This window comes from Cottoperca gobio, chromosome 8 (genome assembly GCF_900634415.1).
Source record: "Cottoperca gobio chromosome 8, fCotGob3.1, whole genome shotgun sequence".
Classification (NCBI taxonomy): Eukaryota; Metazoa; Chordata; class Actinopteri; order Perciformes; family Bovichtidae; genus Cottoperca; species Cottoperca gobio.
Genome location: NC_041362.1, coordinates 22,842,591 through 22,861,127, shown reverse-complemented (window position 1 = coordinate 22,861,127; position 18,537 = coordinate 22,842,591). Strand labels below are relative to the sequence as shown.

The 18,537-nt window shown below is 40.5% G+C and overlaps 1 protein-coding gene across 2 annotated transcripts; it reads right to left on the bottom strand.

The window, feature by feature from the left end:
* Positions 1-3,936: 3,936 nt before the first annotated feature.
* Positions 3,937-18,032, bottom strand: glyr1 (glyoxylate reductase 1 homolog (Arabidopsis)). 2 transcript variants are annotated; one of them, XM_029437375.1, is made up of 16 exons: positions 17,905-18,032; positions 16,404-16,440; positions 16,216-16,295; positions 15,986-16,124; positions 13,775-13,885; positions 12,182-12,265; positions 10,821-10,874; positions 10,205-10,255; positions 9,929-10,002; positions 9,629-9,728; positions 8,620-8,730; positions 8,416-8,517; positions 7,998-8,160; positions 7,361-7,540; positions 7,002-7,126; positions 3,937-6,618 (listed from the first exon to the last, which is right to left on the bottom strand). In XM_029437375.1, exons 1-16 carry the CDS (start codon positions 17,940-17,942, stop codon positions 6,544-6,546), a joined length of 1,524 nt encoding a protein of 507 aa, XP_029293235.1. In that variant the 5' UTR covers positions 17,943-18,032; the 3' UTR covers positions 3,937-6,543. The 2 variants fall into 2 exon arrangements, with proteins under 2 accessions (XP_029293235.1, XP_029293236.1); XM_029437376.1 differs by lacking the exon at positions 12,182-12,265.
* Positions 18,033-18,537: the final 505 nt, after the last annotated feature.

Genomic DNA, 18,537 nt, shown 5'->3' with positions numbered 1-18,537 from the left:
TTGATGGAAATAAGGGGCCACAGGATCCGCATCCTCCAAAGTCAACATTTGTCCATAGATTACATGTGTACAGGATAAACAACATAGTAAAAAAACAACATCCATGTGACAGAAATTATGTTATGATCGAAAAAAGAAAAAGGATGAATCCAGGATGTCTCCAAAAATATATATATATTAACATGGGCGTCAGGCAGGACCAGACAGCAGGCGCAGCCACGATTCATGATCAAGACATAAACTTTAACAGTGGCAACCTGCCACATGAGAGAGACAAAAACTCCGGGGATGATACCCCGGATGCTGAGTTAGTAACATAGATTTATATAAATGCCTACAGATAGAGAGGGAGAGGAGGAGAGAGGGAGGGGAGGAGAGAGGGAGAGAGGAGAGAGGTGTCCTCCGGCAGTCTAAGCCTATAGCAGCATAACTAGGGGCTGGTCCAAGGCAAGCCAGAGCCAGCCCTAACTATAAGCTTTATCAAAGAGGAAAGTCTTTAGCCTGCTCTTAAATGTGGAGAGGGTGTCTGCCTCCCAAACACACACCCTGTAACCCTGCATTCTGGGTTGGGTTATAAACTACTATGAGATATTTAAGATAAACAGCAGCCTGACCAATAATTGCTTTGTAAATCAGGAGAAGCATTTTGAATTATAGTCTGTATTTTACCAGGAGCCAGTACAGAGCAGCTAATACAGGAGTAATATGATCCTGTTTCCTAGTTCTTGTCAATACATGTGCCGCAGCATTTTGGATCAACTGAAGAGTCTTAAGCGACTTTTTGGGACAACCTGATAACAATGAGTTGCAGTAATCCAGCCTTGAAGTAACAAATGCATGGACTAGTTTTTCTACATCATTTTGAGACAGGATGTGTCTTATTTTTGCAATGTTACATAGATGAAAGAAGGCAGTCCTTGAGATTTGTTTTATGTGGGAGTTAAAAGACAAATCTTGATCAAAGAGAATGCAGAGATTCCTTACAGTGGTGCTGGAGGCCAAGTTAATGCCATCCAGCCAACCATCAACTATGTGATTAGAAAATGCATTGCGGAGGCATTTAGGGCCAAGTATAATAACTTCAGTTTTGTCTGTGTTTAACATCAAAAAGTTGCTAGACATCCAAGTTGTAATGTCCTTAATCCATGCTTGAAGTTTAGCTTATTTTTTATTTTTTATTAAGTTTCATCTGGTTTAATTGATAGATATAATTGGGTATCATCCACATAACAATGAAAGTTTATAGAGTGGTTCCTGATATTATTGCCTAAAGGAAGCATATATAAAGTGAATAGAATAGGTCCAAGTACAGAACCTTGCGGGACTCCATGATTGACTTTGGCTGTCATGGAGGATTCATCGTTAACACATACAAACTGAGATCGCTCAGATAAATAGGACTTGAACCAGCTTAGTGCGATTCCTTTGATGCCAATACAATGTTCCAGTCTCTGTAGTAGAATGTCCTGATCAACAGTATTGGTAATTTTCACCAGTGTCGTCTCTGTGCTATGATGAACTCTAAATCCAGATTGAAAAACCTAAAAGAAATTATTATTATGTAAAAGAAATCACACAACTGTTTTGCAACTGCTTTCTCAAGGATCTTAGCGAGAAAGGGTAGGTTAGATATCGGCCTATAGTTGGCTAAAACCTCTGGATCAAGACTAGGCTTTTTAAGAAGTGGTTTTATTACAGCTACTTTAAAGGATTGTGGTGCGTAGCCAGATAATAGAGACAGGTTGATCATATTTAATAACAAGGTGTTAATTAAGGGTAAAACTTATTTAAACAGTTTAGTTGGAATCGGGTCTAAAAGACAGGTTGATGGTTTAGACGATGAGATTGTTGAAGTTAGTTGGTTAAAGTTGATTGGAGTGAAACTGTCTAGATATATTTCAGGAGTTACAGATGTTTTTAAGGTTCCAGAGGTTGAAGTTAAGTCATTACCAATTGAGGTCAGGAGGAGATTAATTTTGTCTCTAATAATTATAATTTTATCGTTAAAGAAACTCATGAAGTCGTCACTACTGAGAGATATAGGAACAGAAGGCTCTGTAGAGCTGTGGCTCTCTGTCAGCCTGGCTACAGTGCTGAAAAGAAACCTGGGGTTGTTCTTATTTTCTTCTATGAAGGAAGAGTAATAAGCTGCTCTGTCATTACGGAGAACCTTCTTATACGTTTTAAGATGATCTAACCAGACTAAACGAGATTCTTCCAGTTTAGTGGAACACCATTGACTTTCAAGATTTCTCAACTTTTGTTTTAGTTTGTGGATTTGTAAATTAAGCCATGGAGCTTTCTTTTTCTGTTTTATGATCTTCTTCTTTAGAGGAGCGACAGAGTCGAGTGTTATTGGCAGTGAGGCTGCAGCACTATCAACAAGATGATTAATTTGGGAGGGACTAAAGTTAGCATTGGAGTCCTCTGTTATATTGGTATTGAGTCCTGGTATTGAATTAAGTGCTGATGGAATCACTTCCTTAAATTTAGTCACAGCACTTTCAGATAAACATCGAGCGTAGGATATTTTGCCTACTGGCTTGTAGTCCAGTAACAGGACTTCAAAAGTTATTAAAAAATGGTCTGATAAAAGAGGATTATGTGGACACACTGATAAACTTTCAATTTCAACACCATATCCCAGAACAAGGTCCAGAGTGTGGTTTAAACAGTGAGTTGGTTCATGTACATTTTGACTGAACCCAATTGAATCTAATATTGAGATAAATGCATTATTAAGGCTGTCATTATCAACATCCACATGATTATTAAAGTCACCTACAATAATTACTTTATCTGTTTTAAGGACTAAACTTGATAAAACTTCCGAGTATTCAGATAGAAATTCAGAATACGGACCAGGAGGGCGGTACACAGTAACAAATAAAACTGGCTTTATTGTTTTCCATGTTGGGTTTGAAAGCGTAAGAACAAGGCTTTCAAACGAGTTATAGTTTAGTTTAGGTTTACGATTGATTAAGAGGTTTGAGTTGAATATGGCTGCAGCTCCACCTCCTCGGCCAGTACCTCGAGGAATGTGAGTATTAATATGACCAGGTGGAGTAGATTCATTTAGACTGACATATTCTTCATGTCTCAGCCAGGTTTCAGTGAGACAAAATAAATCAATCTGATATTAAATCATTTACTAGTCAAGATTTTGATGACAAAGATCTGATGTTTAATAGCCCCCATTTAATGTTTCTATTTAGTTGCACTTTTGCAGCGGTGGTATTCATTTTTATCAGGTTTTCATGTATAACTCCTCTTCTGTTAACCATTAATTTTATTAATTTCAGTGGTCGTGGGGCAGACACAGTCACTGCGGGGGTTTGAGTGGATGACTGCGTGGAAAGAAGCACAGAGAAGTGTGTAAGACTGCAACGCTGTCTCCTGGTCTCAACTCTGGGTTGTCATGGATTAGGTCCACTAATAAACTTTGTAATATTATTAGATATGAGATCTGCTCCCGCCAAAGTAGGATGGATGGTGCCACTCCTAATCCGACCAGGAGTTCCCCAGAAAGTCCGCCAATTATCTACGAAGCCCATATCATTATCTGGACACCACCATGAGAGCCAGCGACGGAATGAGGACATGCGGCTAAACATGTCATCACTAGTTAGATTTGGGAGAGGACCAGAGAAAACTACGGAGCCCGACATAGTCTTTGAATATCTACACACCGACTCCACATTAATTCCACAAACTGCAAACATTAGATATCTAATCGAATAAACAGTCCAAATAGGATGGTAAATGGACTGCATTTATATAGAGCTTTTCTACTTTACTGGACAAAGCGCTTTACAATTAGTTTCTTATTCATCCGATCACACTCAGTCAGTCACTTCGGGTTCATTGTCTTGCTCATGGAAATTTGGGATTGAACCTCCTGATAACACGGGATCAGTGATTAAACATACATACATGTCAGTAATCAGGAGAGGATTTATTAAACAGCACAAAAGTCTTGATACTTCCACATGTACACAAAATCATAAATATTCCCCAAAATCAAAGTTACACCCTCCTTCCTTTAACAGGATCCAAGTCATTATTTCAATGCAATAAGCCTGATTATATAAACCACATATTAATAAATCATTTACACTTGAACTGAACAATCTACAGTATTAAGACACAAAGATGTTAGACAGTCACTCTGTAGTCAAAATCAAAAGTAGTTTTTCCATTACTCCCGGTTATTGTAGATATAAAAGAGAGCCTACGCAACCTAATGTGCTATTTACATCTGTCTTCTAAAAGCTGATCTCGAGTTCCACTCTCTTACTCTCGAGTGTGGAAGGGGCATCTAAATCAAAAACCTTAAGCATTTGTTTGACAAGCAGAATATTATTATTATCATGGGTTATAGCAGCTTGCTGCTACAGCATGCTCGTGTTTAAACACATCCCAGATGGTGAGAGACAGTGGGGTTAACTAGTGATGTGCTCCTTCTTATGAGGATATAGATTTGCTGACATATTTGCCATCTCAATTCACCCATCTCTGCATTTACTTCCTGACACCATGTGTGATAGATAAGAAGCCATAAATAATACCAATATCCTTCTTGCCCCATGGAGTTGTTGTGAAATTGGTTAAATCAGACCGAAACTTAACACTGCATAAAACCCAAAACTTGCTCAGCAAATATGCTATGATTGAGTTGGATCAGTTTTTAGTGGTGGAACAAAGCACGCTCCACACACACACCAAGAGATTTAAGAACTGGGCTGTTCCACCTTCTCACCTCTGGTTGAGTAAGCACAACCATGCCATGTTTCTTTTGCATAGGTTGAACATTGTCATTTGTATCTGCATACTTATGTAGGGTATGTGTTTGCGTAAGCTGTAGTAGAGGTCTTCACAGGTCCAAAACGGACCCTAAAAAAAGTACCCTATCCTAATGTGCATTGATTCATTTTCAAAAAGACACCCTATTGATATGGAGGCAATGATCTGCCAAGGACATGCCCCATCTTGCAGTGTTCACTAAAGTGAAAAATTATTTGAGTATCCACCTGTGATTCAGATGCTCTCATAAGTTAATGGATTCTTCTCTGGCACATACAACATCCCAAGTTTTCTGCTGAAAAATAAATGTCTTTGGCAGAGGTAATTGAACCTGATCTAGAAGGCGGTGGTTCCAGAATAAACAAGCAAATACACTGGAAAAAATACATGACCCCCTTCCTGCACAGCAAAGTTCATTTAAATTATAAATCAGAATTGATAAGTATTGACATATTGATGCACATACCAGAGTACTACATTATCAGAACTTTCGCTGCCATTTAAACCCTTTAAATTTGTTTTTAATATATGCAGTGAGCGGCACATTTTACAGTGCTCTCTGATGGACAAACTTAGTGATGAAGACATTTTCCAAGTGTAAACTTGTGAAGACCTCTATTACATAGTTAAGATCATCCCAATCATGTGACCATGGGGGGTGAACATGTTGGATTTATTCTACAGCTATAAGTTTCAGTTCTTGAAAGTAATTAAACTTTCCAACTACTAACCAACTTGAAACAGTTTCATTAGTTTGGTTGTTAATCGTGTACTTGTGTCCCATGAGTCTAAAATTGGCCTTGAAAACAGCCACAATCTTTTATCTCCAACTACCACAAAAGGGTTAGGGTTGACATTGGGGATTTTTATGTCGTTCTATTAAAAAGCAACTCAAAAAGTGGAATTTATCTTGTTTCAGAGTATAATATATTAAATAAAAAGGAAAATGTGTAAATAAGAACTCTTCCAAAACACAAAAATTAAGGGTTTCAAATGTGGAAATCTCAAGTCTTGATGAGAAATATCAATTATTACTGCATTTTAAGGCCTCAACACATCGGTTGCTCTGTCCTTAACCTGTTCAAGAAAGATCATTAACGCCAACGTAAATGCATACATCATCTCTTCAAATATAGAAACAAGCCATGGCCAAACTGCACCTAGAAAGAAACATAAATAAATACTATAGTTGAAAGACTCAAGGGGTTACAATATTAAGGCAATGCAGTGGCATGTTCTTGGTGTTTTCTCTCATGGAATTCTGGACATTTAAAAAGAAAAGCAAAGATCACACTCAATTAAATATACTCATCATTTGCACATGGGAGGAGAAAAAAAAAAAAAAAAAAAAAAAAAAAAAAAAAAATCACCTTTAGGGTTTATGCATCCACAAAACCTGACAGCATTTTATCTGACTGCAGCTATACACCCTGCCCTTCAGTGGCACTGGACCCAACATCCTCACCCTGCATTTCTTCTACCATATTTCAGCGGTCAGAAACCAGACAAACTGCAGTAGTACAACCTCTTACAGCATATTTCCCCCAGTACAGTCAGTGCAATGAACAAAGGAATAACAATCCCATGACTTGTGGGCAGCTAACATGGCGGGCGATGTGGCAAAATAAAATACAACCAGAATAAAAAAAAAAAAAAAAAAGAAAAAACTCATTACATGACAAGGGAGCAATAAGAAGGGACTAAAGACTGTGTGGTCCAGAGGAAAGGTCACCCCTCGCTCTAGTGAATGTAGGCTCTGTAGACAGCAGAAATATCATTGTCTGACTGGTCCAGTGCCTTAGCCCTCTTGTAGACCTGCAAAGGAACAGCAGGAAACAAATGTTCAGTTGTATGTTTCACTTCTATTGTTATTTTAGCATTTATTCATTTGTTTGAAAGGATGCAGTATTACTTGTTATGGGGTAAATTAGGCATTTTCTGTACACTGCCAAAACAAAACAATCTACCAATTATTTTCTGAATTAATCAAATCAGCCGACAGAACATTAGAAAATGGTAAAAGAAAAGAGGCCCAGCACAACTCCCACCTTCAAATGTCTTATGTTGTCAGAACAAGTCACTAATCCTCACATTAGAGAATGGGCAAATGTTTGGCCTTTTTGCTTTAAAACGGTTGGAACACTGATGGAATTACTACTTTGGAATGAATTATACTGAAGACAACAGGTAAATTGTACCTCATTGGCAGCAGCAGCCATTGGGGTTGGATGGTTGGCCATGTCGCCCATAGAGATAGCGAGCCTCAGGTCCTTCTGAATATGTTTCAAATAGTAGTCTGGCTTAAAGTTGCCCTGTAAAATATCTGAATGAGGCAGAAAGAAAGGTTATGAGCCTAACTTCAAACATATTTCACAAATGTTTGTTAGTAATTGTCCGATACTGTTCATGTAACCACTGTTCTATAGCCACAAACTCAAAACTTTACCATTTAAGATATTGTTACCAAGTTAAATACAGGTAATACAAGACAACCAGTGAGCAAGGTTTAGGTAAGTCAGTAAACAAATGACGTAAAACTTATTTTGTGAGGACATACTTTGGCATTTCTGGTCCACAAAGGTGCTCGCCATCTGGCCCTGGCACAGGATGTCCAGGAAGGTCTGCTGTGATTGGCCTGTGGCCTGCGCCAGGGTAAGTCCCTCTGCAATGGTGGCCATGAAGCTGCCCTGCACCATGTTGAGGATCAGCATCATCCTCGCTGCGTTACCTGCTTCACCTGGAAACACATACACACGCATTTGTAAATACAGTAAATTACAATAAAGTAGGAAATACGACAGTCGCCACACAGAAATGACAATCTTTGCTTTGTGCAAAGACCTGAAACAGGCAGAAACAGCTGCCTGGCTGTGTCCACGGTAACACAATTCACCTACCAGCACCTCGAAACGTTAACATGTTTTAACCCGTGCAAACATTTGGGTTTTTTAATGAGTAAAAATTACAAATCACCATTTTACAAAAGGTTATGAGCCAGGCTTTTTTTTGGCAGAGAAACATAACTCTGGAATCTCTGCTGGTTGCCTGGCAACTGCACAGAGCCAAGAAATGTCCAAGAAGTTGTTTGTGTTCATGTTGATCTCTGTTAAAACTAGTGCGGGTATCCAACAGTAAACCCAGAGCATGAGTCATGCGGAGATGCCAGCTGACTTGTATCCGTACACACTACATACCCAGGAAGAAGGAGGTCTTGCCCATGGCCTGGAAGCAGCTGCTGCAATCCTCGTAGACGGTCCTGTCGCCAGCGGCCAGGATGACCAGCATCCCATCGTTGGAGAGCTGCTGGCTTCCTGCCACTGGAGACTCCAGAAAACGACCACCCCGTGATGTAATCACCTTACATTCAAACATTGAATACAGAAATACTTGTACAACACCAATGATGATAACTGCTACTACTGTATACATTTCAGATGGAGAAGCAAAGCCACAATCATTGTGCTTGTTTGGAATAGTTCCGGATGGTAAAAAGATTTAAACGTCATGCTTGTTTTTATTAACGCATCATTTTTTACAGAGTACTTACAATAAGGTTAAGACTTTTGGAGAATTGTGGCTACAATAGTGTGGATGTGTTGCGTCGGTGTATACCTGTGAGAGTTCAGTGATGGTCTCTGGGTCTACAGTGGACATCTCTACGTAGCATTTGCCTGGCCTGATTCCCTGCAGCACTCCACTGGGTCCCAACACCAACTGCAGAGCAACAAAAACAAATGCACAGATTGTTGTTAAACCTCTAAACCAGTGATTCATACTTCCACAGTAAGCCATTTACTGAGTTGAGATGGTACTCACATCCCTGGCAGCCTTTGGGTCAGAGACGCAGGAGAAAGTGATATCACACATGGAAGCCACCTCCGCAGGAGTCCGGCCCAATCTGGCCCCCTCCTGGATGAACAGGTCACACTGGAACACAGGAACGGGGCAAAGTCCATCATCAGCAGCATGCCAAAACATGAGACCTCTATGGTTTGCCAACATATGTAGCCTACCACATCTGTAATGCCGGTTGGTAACATTTTATTGCAGAATTGTTCAATGCCTCATTTTTGAGAAACTCTAAAATCAAAACAGATTCTAAAGTGATTTTTTTTAAATCAGTACCCACACATCTTGTGTGTTTCAATCCAACATTTCTTGCTCGTGTGTCTGTGTCTCTTCCCAGCGTGTTCGTGCAACTGAGGTGTTCTTGGGTTCTGTCTGTGTTTGGAGCCATCTTGCTTAAGTTTTTCTATGATCCACATATTTCACTCCAAATACTTCCAAACTATTTAACTTGCACCAAAATATCTCTTCGGCAATATGTACTTTATCTACTTTATATTGCGATTCACTTTCTCCTATTATAATACTAAAACTGTTACTTGGGTCCATTCTATATTAAAACATCTGTCTGCCCTGAGGCTTCTGCCTTTTTTTGCTTGTTAAAGGCCGTTTAGTTTTTGGGCTACATCAATAAGACTGACTGGGTTTTCCTCTTCCAGTAGAAGTTATCCTCTCTACAGCCTGGCATGAACCAACTCTCTCATTAGCTGGAAAATGAAAGCTACAGTAACTGCTCTGTGATTGAACCTCTTCATTTATAGTGTGCCGCACTGGCGGAATGACTAGAAGTCTATAATACTTAGTGATACTCACTTAAAGGTCATTTTTCTCAGAAACTATTTGACCTCATTCATAACATGCAAGTGGTCAAATTTGAATCGGTGAAAAAGATTATTAGAAGTTTCAAATGAAATATATTTTTACCAGCCAGTCAAACACAGCAGCAGGTAATGAGACAGTGACTGTTGCATGACAGTACCTTTTCTGCTGTGCGGTTCCACACTGTGACAACATGACCCATTTTCAACAGGTTAGAAACTATACCGCTCCCCATCAGCCCCAGACCCAGGAACCCTATCCTGAAGGACAAAGTGCAACAAGAACAAACATGAGCAACACTGAAAGAATCGTTTCATACGCCTGTGTTAGCTAAAAGAAGAGACCATTAAGATTAGCAATAACATCAATTATAGTAATCCTAGGCGTTCAGCTTGTGATCTGTGCTTTTGGTAATTTTGATAATGGTTTTCTTAATGCTGCAGAGAGGACGTGTGAATACCTTTTATCTGTGGGTGTGATGCTGCCATTGATGGCTGTGCTGTCGGCTGCTTGGATAGATGTTGACCCTGTGTCCTGCAATCAAAAGCAACACCTTCAATTTCATACTGAAGAGAAAGTGAACCCGTACCCAGCTTTGCTTTGTTTATCAAAGCAAATGTATTCCTGAATTTGGTTATTGAAAACACTAATTGTAGAAGTTAAAATTAATATCAAAGTAAATCAATATTAGCGGGAACATTTTTTATCTTATTTTTTAATTCACTAGTTACTTTACCTCTTCAATGATCTTCAAGCGCTTGCTTATGGGTTCCATTGATGAGATTGGCTGTGGACAGAGAGGTGAACAATTAACTACACACAAGCCACACCACAATGCCAAGTTCATATCAGATTCACTATATTTTAAGTAAAAAACTAAACGATGCAATTACAAGATTATCTCGTAAATATTTGATAAAACAACAGTTACTAACAAACAGCTTTTAAGGCAGATCAGTCACATCTAGGCGACACCAGCTCAGTATCTGTGGCGATATGGTGTGTATAGAGTTGTTGTATTCGATTGGTGCGTCACTAAAAGGCCTTTACACACATGACGATTAAACATGAAAATCATAAACTACTCATACTGGTACACTTGTTCAATTAAAAAGGTTTGAATAGATTTGTGCCAGCTCATTCTTCAGAACGAAACAGTCTATTTTGTTGGTTTCTTTTAAAGGAAAGGCTTCAGTGTATTTGAGTTCCCTCTGGTAAACAGTTGCAGTTTGTTTGTGAAGGGTAAGGAAGGATGGAATGATCCAAATACACTGCCTTTGTCAGGAAACCAAAAACAAAAAGCAGGAAAAAAGAGAGAAGAAGTATTATCGGATGTGGGTGCTGCCTCTTACCTTCTCAGACTGGCTGAGGAGAAAGTGATGGAAATGTGGGTCGTCCTTCACAGGCTGCAACAGAGTAAGAGTTCATTGTGACTGCGTTCTCTTTGCATGTGTACTGACCTGACAGAACATTTAGTCTACCATGCTGACACATCAGGGCTCCCATCGTGGGCCTTTTACAAACGGCCACGACTGTCTGCTAACAAATTTAGGAGTGATTCCATCCATTTTGACCCGGAGTGTTAATGATGAAACTAATTAAAATGCTCCTGGATTACTTTTAAAATGCTGCCTTTAGACTTTACAATAGAGCAGAAACTCTATATTCAGTGAGCACCCTGTACACAAACATCAGCATGTGAGCCACATTGGTTGACTTTTACTCACACCAGATAACATCCCCCAGCCAGGAAGTAAAAAGGTAATGAAAGCATAAAGTGTTAGCAAATCAAAGAGTACTGACATTTATTTTGCAGTTTATCTGTAACAGAATGGCTCCTCTGAAACTTTGACTTTTGATTTCAATGCTGCAGATACAGTACACCTCAATTAAGCCAGACTGATTCTCTCCATGCAAGTGGAAACAGTACGACGAGTTAGCCTTCACGGTCCCATTTTGTCGTGCAAACAAAAATAAATCTTTGCTGTCGTTTAGGTTTCTGAAAGCAATAAAATATGATGATCAAAATTTCCAACAGGCATATATTGTATTCAATATGTTGCAGTATTATAGAGGAAATCAAGAGAATGACAAGTGAAACAAGGAAATTACCCATTTCTCTTCACAAATCACCATAAAGAAGGCTGAGGGCAGCCGCAGCTGGTGGACTGGCTGACACAAACTACATTCAAAAAAGTTACAAATCAGGGGGATACACAATCACTGTGTCCTATATGTCTTTTGTAGAATTCCAAAGTTGTTGCTCCGGACCTGCAGCAGCAAACTCGCCATTTTTCACATTTGGGAAAATGTTTCCACCGACATATGGATTAGCAGTTCATGACTCAACTTTTATTTGGGGTGTGTCGTTTTCACACGCATGCTTCGGAGCAATACATTCAGAGTGGTCATCAACTCCTGCTCCTGAGGAACAGGTTGGCTTTCATTACATTCTAGAAGAAGATCATCACACATTTCTGGGTCAACTGAATCAAACCTCAGCCTCCTTTTGAGCCTCCACATGCAGAGTTGGTGACCATCTCAACAGCAAACAAACAAACAAAAACAAACAGTTTCAGTAGTCAAGAGTGAGCACCACACAGGTCAGAAGGGAAAGGTCTGCAGTTGCTGGTGATTAAAGCCAAAGCTTAAGGTCAGGTAGAAGAACAGCAAGGCAAGGGCAGGCTTGTTGGGAAGAGGGGGGTTCACCTACACTGCTTTCCCATTTGAATCCTGAGCCAGGTCCAGCCCCCAGCCTCTCAAGAGTGGACGGCTCGGGGTCAGAGTCAGTTAAGTCCTTAAGGAGGAGAGAGACACATTTTCACCTTCTAAAATCAAAGGGTGAATTTGTAGAGGTGCATGTCTGCAGTAGTGAGGGATGTTTTTCTGTCACACTCTAGTAGACAGTGTTGAGAATCATAAGTAAAAATTCCATTCACCTCCTCTGTATTGGAATGGAGACAGAAATCTCAGACAGACATATCTCAAAACCTGGACAGATAAAATCAAACTGATCTGCATGGAGAGATACCACTAGAGGTAAAAGAGAAGATACGTTTATTGTAATTTGGGTGAGTCGATGTCAGACATGTGGTATTGTGACAACATGAGCTCCACAGCCTCTGCTTGAAGGTGGAAACTCCAGGTTTATGAAGAGAACTTGATCCAAGAACTTGAATGACAGGCAGGTAAGGCAAACCACACACTGAATACATATCACTGATGATAATTATCATGCTCCACTTCAGAAACCAAACGGAAAATACAGTAGAATGTAGAACTAAAACGTGAAGAAACAGGACAGAGATGAGGGCAATTGAGGACACCGAGTTCAATACTGAATAAGACTTTTATTAACGGCAGACACCCGGTTTACAAACTGCAACAAAAAAGTAACTGCGGGACTGGCCTCAATTAATTGGTTGTGGGACAGCACGGAATTATTGGCAGAGATATTATTCAGCTATTGATGATCTTTTAGGTTTGTGTGAACATGAGATAAATTTACGTGTTGACAAGCATGGGCACAAGCCGGTCAGTGGCCCAAACTGGCTTCCGGCACTTAGCTTTGCAAGATGCATTGTACATATCGTAATCTTGTATCTTGTATGATCTTTCCGTTTTTCCTACAATATTTGGATGTGTGGCATATCCCTACTTCTGGCAGACTCTGAGAAGTTATCTCTGAGAAAGGAGAGAATGGTACACATTCTGTTATGCCGCCTTTCTACTATATGACACGGACAGAATCGCCACGGGACATTCTGCACAAATCTGGCATTTTTAAAAGCAAACTACCATCAATAGCGATCGTATTCTTTTTCTTTCACTCAACCCAGATTTGACAAAATGTCAGGCGGCAAAAGTAAGCCATACACCAAGCTTTACAATTGACGAGATGCAGACTCAACAAGGTAAAGTTGTACCTGTTTTTGCCATTCTGATGCCACAAATACTTAATTTAGCAGACCATCACTCTAAAACTGTAAAATGCACTCTGCAGGGTTCAGTGGTGACAATTTGATCAGATTGCTTTTGCAGTGAAAGCTAACATCTGGTTTTTGAAGGTGAACAGAATTAGAGAGCCCAGATCACATTCTCACGTTGACATTTCCTACAGACAATCAAAGATCTGTGTATGGCTCAATGCACCAAGGAGGGAAGAATGGGGTTCAGAACTCATTAACTGTCTGTAAATTAGCATCCATCTCTTTGCTTCACTTTTACCAGTCACTCTTTTGCTGTGTGCAAAACTCTTTTTATGGCTTGACAGGACAAAGTTTTAACTCGTCAGTGTCCTACTGACCTTCTCAGAGGGGTCCTTCAGGGCACTGAGATCCTCATCATCCTCCTCCAGTATTTTCAGTGGCTTGTTGGGTGTCTTCTTTCCCCTTGAGTCTCCTTTGCCATCCGAGTTCTGTTAAAAAACACAGCTCATCATTTTGTGCTGCTGTTTTTTCATGCCAGGACAGCTCTCAATAGTCTGACAACAGTTTGAATGTAGGATGGTTCTAAAATAAGCAGGTTACATGTACACTGAGCTAAAGGGATAACTGATTTGCCAGATGACATACGCTCTTTATTTTCCAACTTGCAGACTAACATAATTTGTTCACCATCCACATCACTTCCCCCCACTCTTACGTCTTTCTCCACTCTCTTCGAATTCAGTTCTAGCTCTCATTACCTCTGCCCGTCCTACCACCTGCCCTCTGGACCCTATCCCCTCTCACCTTCTCCAGTCTATTGCTCCTGATCTCCTTCCTTTTCTCACCCATCTCATCAACACCTCCTTAACAACTGGTTGCTTTCCTAACAATCTTAAGGAGGCAAGAGTGAACCCTTTCTTAAAGAAACACTCACTCGATCCTTCTGAAGTCAACAACTACAGACCTATCTCTCTTCTTTCTTTTCTTTCCAAAACACTTGAGCGTGCAGTCTTCAATCAACTCTCGTCTTACCTTCACCAGAACAACCGTCTTGAGCTGCACCAATCTGGTTTCAAGGCGGGCCACTCAACTGAGACTGCCCTCCTCGCTGTCACTGAGGAACTCCACGCTGCTAGAGCAGCCTCCCTCTCCTCTGTTGTCATCCTTCTGGACCTTTCTGCTGCGTTTGACATAGTGAACCACCAGATCCTCCTCTACACCCTCCAAGAACTGGGAGTCTCAGGTTCTGCTCTCTCGCTGCTCGCATCCTACCTAAAGGATCACACCTACAGGGTAACTTGGAGAGGGGCTCTGTCGGACCCCTGTCAACTCACCACCGGGGTACCTCAGGGCTCCGTCCTGGGTCCCCTCCTCTTTTCACTGTACACCAACTCAATTGGCTCTGTCATTCACTCTCATGGTTTCTCCTAACACAGCTACGCACTCAACTGATGCTGTCTTTTCCCAGATCTGAAACCCAGGTGGAGGCACGGATCTCGGCTTGCTAGCCGATACCTCTCGGTGGATGGCCGCACATCACTTGAAACTCAACCTTGACAAGACCAAGCTCCTTTTCCTTCCAGGTAAGGGCTCTCCCATCCAAGACCTTACCATTATCATCGACACCTCTGTTGTTTCCCCGACTGACTGAAAGGAATCTGGGTGTGACGCTGGACAACCAACTGTCCTTCGGTCCCAACGTCGCTGCAACAACCCGTTCCTGCAGACACACTCTGTACAACATCAGGAGGATACATCCCTACTGACTCAGAAGGCGACGCAGGTTCTTGTTCAGGCTCTTGTCATCTCCCGCCTTGACTACTGCAACTCCCTCCTCGCTGGACTGCCTGCATGTGCCAGTCGACCTCTACAGCTCATCCAGAATGCAGCAGCCCGACTGGTCTTCAATCTACCCAAGTTCTCCCACATTACACCGCTTCTCCGTGCTTTGAATGGATCAGCCCCTTCCTACATCCAGGCCATGGTCGAACCATACACCCCAGCGAGTTCACTTCGCTCTGCGTCGACCAATCGGCTCGCCACTCCCTCACTACGAGTGGGATCCAGATTTCCCTCAAACAAAACCCGCCTGTTTGCTATCCTGGCTCCAAAATGGTGGAACGACCTCCCCATTGATGTGAGGACAGCAGACAGTCTTCACACCTTCCGGCACAGACTGAAAACTCACCTGTTTCGACTGCACCTCGGCGAATGACGAAAACTAAATAACTGTACTTTGTATGTTGCACTTGTATTGGTTTGGCTTATTTATAGCCAATAGTTGAATTTGTATTCTATTGTTTATGTATGTTGCACTTATCTTGTTGCACTTCAAACTGGCTATTTGAAGACAGTGTTCACTTATACGATTGTACCTATTTGAAGCTATTGTACTTACAAGATTCTTGCTGTTCGGAGTTGTATCTCCATGATTGTTTTTGTACGTGGTTTTGGACAAAAGCATCAGCTAAATGAATTGTAATGTAATGTTGACTGCATGCTTACTGGTGGGCAGATGGCCTTAACAGAGACCATGTGTCCACCTGAATAAAAGTTACTGGATTGTGTGTTAAAGTACAACTCATCACCTGTTCTTTCCCCTTTGCTTTCTTTAGGAAGTCTTCCACTGCATCGACTGCCTGCTGGAAGCGCTTCCCTTTATTTATCTTGATCATCTCCTCTTTGTGGGTATGGTAGGGCTTCAGTTGTTCTACTTTGATCCAGGCACTGGACAGGCACACAGAAACACAGCTCTTTGATTCATATTTGATAGAGAAGGAAAATCAGTCCGAACAGGAACTTAACGAGGCATACTTACTGGTCTTCAGTTCCAAAGAATTTCACAAAATGACATTTTTTGCCCCTGGGCTTTTTCAAGTCCTTAGGAGGGCTTACTACCTGAAATGTAAATAAATACAGTAGTTCAATATTAGCATAACATTTGTCATGCAGATGTACCATTCTATGCTGCCTTGAACCAGCCATTGGCATGTTTTCACTCCTTACCTTCCCTGGCCATGGTGGGTAACGACCAAGCTTCCCCCTGAAAGAAGAGTTATATCATTAGCACTGGTATACATCTTCCTTGCTAGTACAGAGACACACTACAACGTGCTCTATGAATCGAATGATTCCAATGCTGGCTCAGGTCCAATTTTGTGACCAGAGGGGATCAAGCTATTGCAGTCAGGGCTCTCAAACTCTGGAATGCACTCATGTAGAGATACAATCATTTATATCTGTATCCACTTTTAAAACACTTTTCTAGGATGCCATTTATATATTTTTTAAAAAAGGTCTCAATGTTATGCATCTTTATATGTACATACATACATACATACATACATACATACATACATACATCTGCATATGTGTGGTAAAGAAACTTTACAATTGCATTGTTATTGAGTGAAAACAGCAGCCCATTTTCAGTCAGTGGTGATAGGATTCTACTTAGCATCTCTCTTAGTTTGCCATTATGTCCTCACCTGTTTTAGAAATATTTCTTCTTGACACAAGACATGATTTTGCACCGTTTGGATACAACAGCAACTCAGGTCAATTAATTACTGTACCTCCCACTTACAAACCAGTCATATATTAAAAGGTGAATGTGGTAGTAGCCCTGTGTCTTGTTCAATTCAAGACAGCTGGCAAAGCTTAAAAACAAGATTTTAAAAGCCGCTTTAGGCAAAACGTAACAAGAGAAAACAAATAATCGCTGCTTTAACTGCTGGTAATAATGTTACTGAAATGTGTCGATTAATAGGATTTTGTAACAACTGCAATAATATTTAATAATGCGTGGAGCTAATATAAAAGGCAACGCTCCAGTTTCGTGAGTAACGTTATGTATTGTAGTTACGCAATCAATCATAATAAGAACACCATTATGAGAAACACAAAGTGTAGCTACAAGTCAACATGAGACGACGAGTTTGACGTTATTCGACACGACAAAGTCATCTATCTGGGTTAAATTGAACCAGATACAGACTCTAAGGTGAACCCTTAAATCAATATAGATAAACGGCAGATGTTTGCAGAGAAAGAGGAGCCGCAGTAAACACGGAAGACGAGCAGGCGTGAAGCTACTTACAGTAACAGTTAGCTAGATATTCGCTTATGCTACAGCGCTAGCAAAGCGCGACACTGACTACAGTATTTCTACAACATTGAAAACTAAGCGTATTTGGCAAAGCTGGACAAATAAACTCGAATCATTTTTTTAAAAAGACTGGTTTGTATCTTGATGCGGTCTAAACCTTTTCTGTACCTTATCAGTTAGCTATCAGCTAACGACGGCTGCTGGCTGAGTCAGCTTTGCTAGGAATTTGTTTGGGTTGACCATCAACTAAGCTAGTACCCGAACACGTCCACTAATTACTTTCAGTTAACACAAACATGAAACATTAACCTTAAACTAACAAATAAAACGCTACTTTATGCAATGCAAGATCATTTAGCAGAGCCAGAGTAGTTGGACAATGTTTAAAGGTTATCTCACCACACTAGGTCCCCGATCCTCAGATGCACCGTCGCCATCTTACAACTTAAATAAAACGTCGCACTGAATGAGGGGAAAAGAAAACACACATCCACTAATCACATGTGAGGACAAGCCCTTCCTCTCCATGTAACATCCGCTACTGTGTTTATGTATATTTTGCATAATGTTGAAAACTGATTTCTAACTAGCCTGAACATATGCAATATAAATATATTTCATAACAAGAACCAAACGTCTAAGAAAAGGAAATGACTGTAACGTTAAACCAAAATATAAACAGATGATGTGGTAAATCTACGTGCATTCACAAATTAAGGAGTTTATATATTTATATTATATGGTTCATATTATATTTTAACTTAATATTTAACTTCAATTTTAAATAACCCGTTTCTGTTCTATGTTCAGCTCTTTTTTTAAAGGACTTACTGACACCCATTGGTGGGAGGTCGACCACCTCTATGGGTATATTGGTTTGTAAGAGAGGAACCTCTAATTGTGATCTTGTTGTTTTTACTATTTTCTTTTCTTTCTTTTTCAAGAATGTCTTTGGGCATTTTTGCCAATTCAGCACATGGGCAATGGTTTTTAAAACCGTCAGTGAGGCATATTAGGAACTTGCCCAATCAT

Excerpts from the sequence above, each read along its gene's own strand:
- glyr1 (XM_029437375.1), bottom strand. The coding sequence starts at position 17,942 with ATGGCGACGGTGCATCTGAGGATCGGGGACCTAGTGTG. Across the intron at positions 16,296-16,403 it reads ACCCACCATGGCCAGGGAAG|GTAGTAAGCCCTCCTAAGGA; the intron begins GTAAGGAGTGAA and ends TTTACATTTCAG. Across the intron at positions 6,619-7,001 it reads TGGCTGCTGCTGCCAATGAG|GTCTACAAGAGGGCTAAGGC; the intron begins GTACAATTTACC and ends GTTCCTTTGCAG.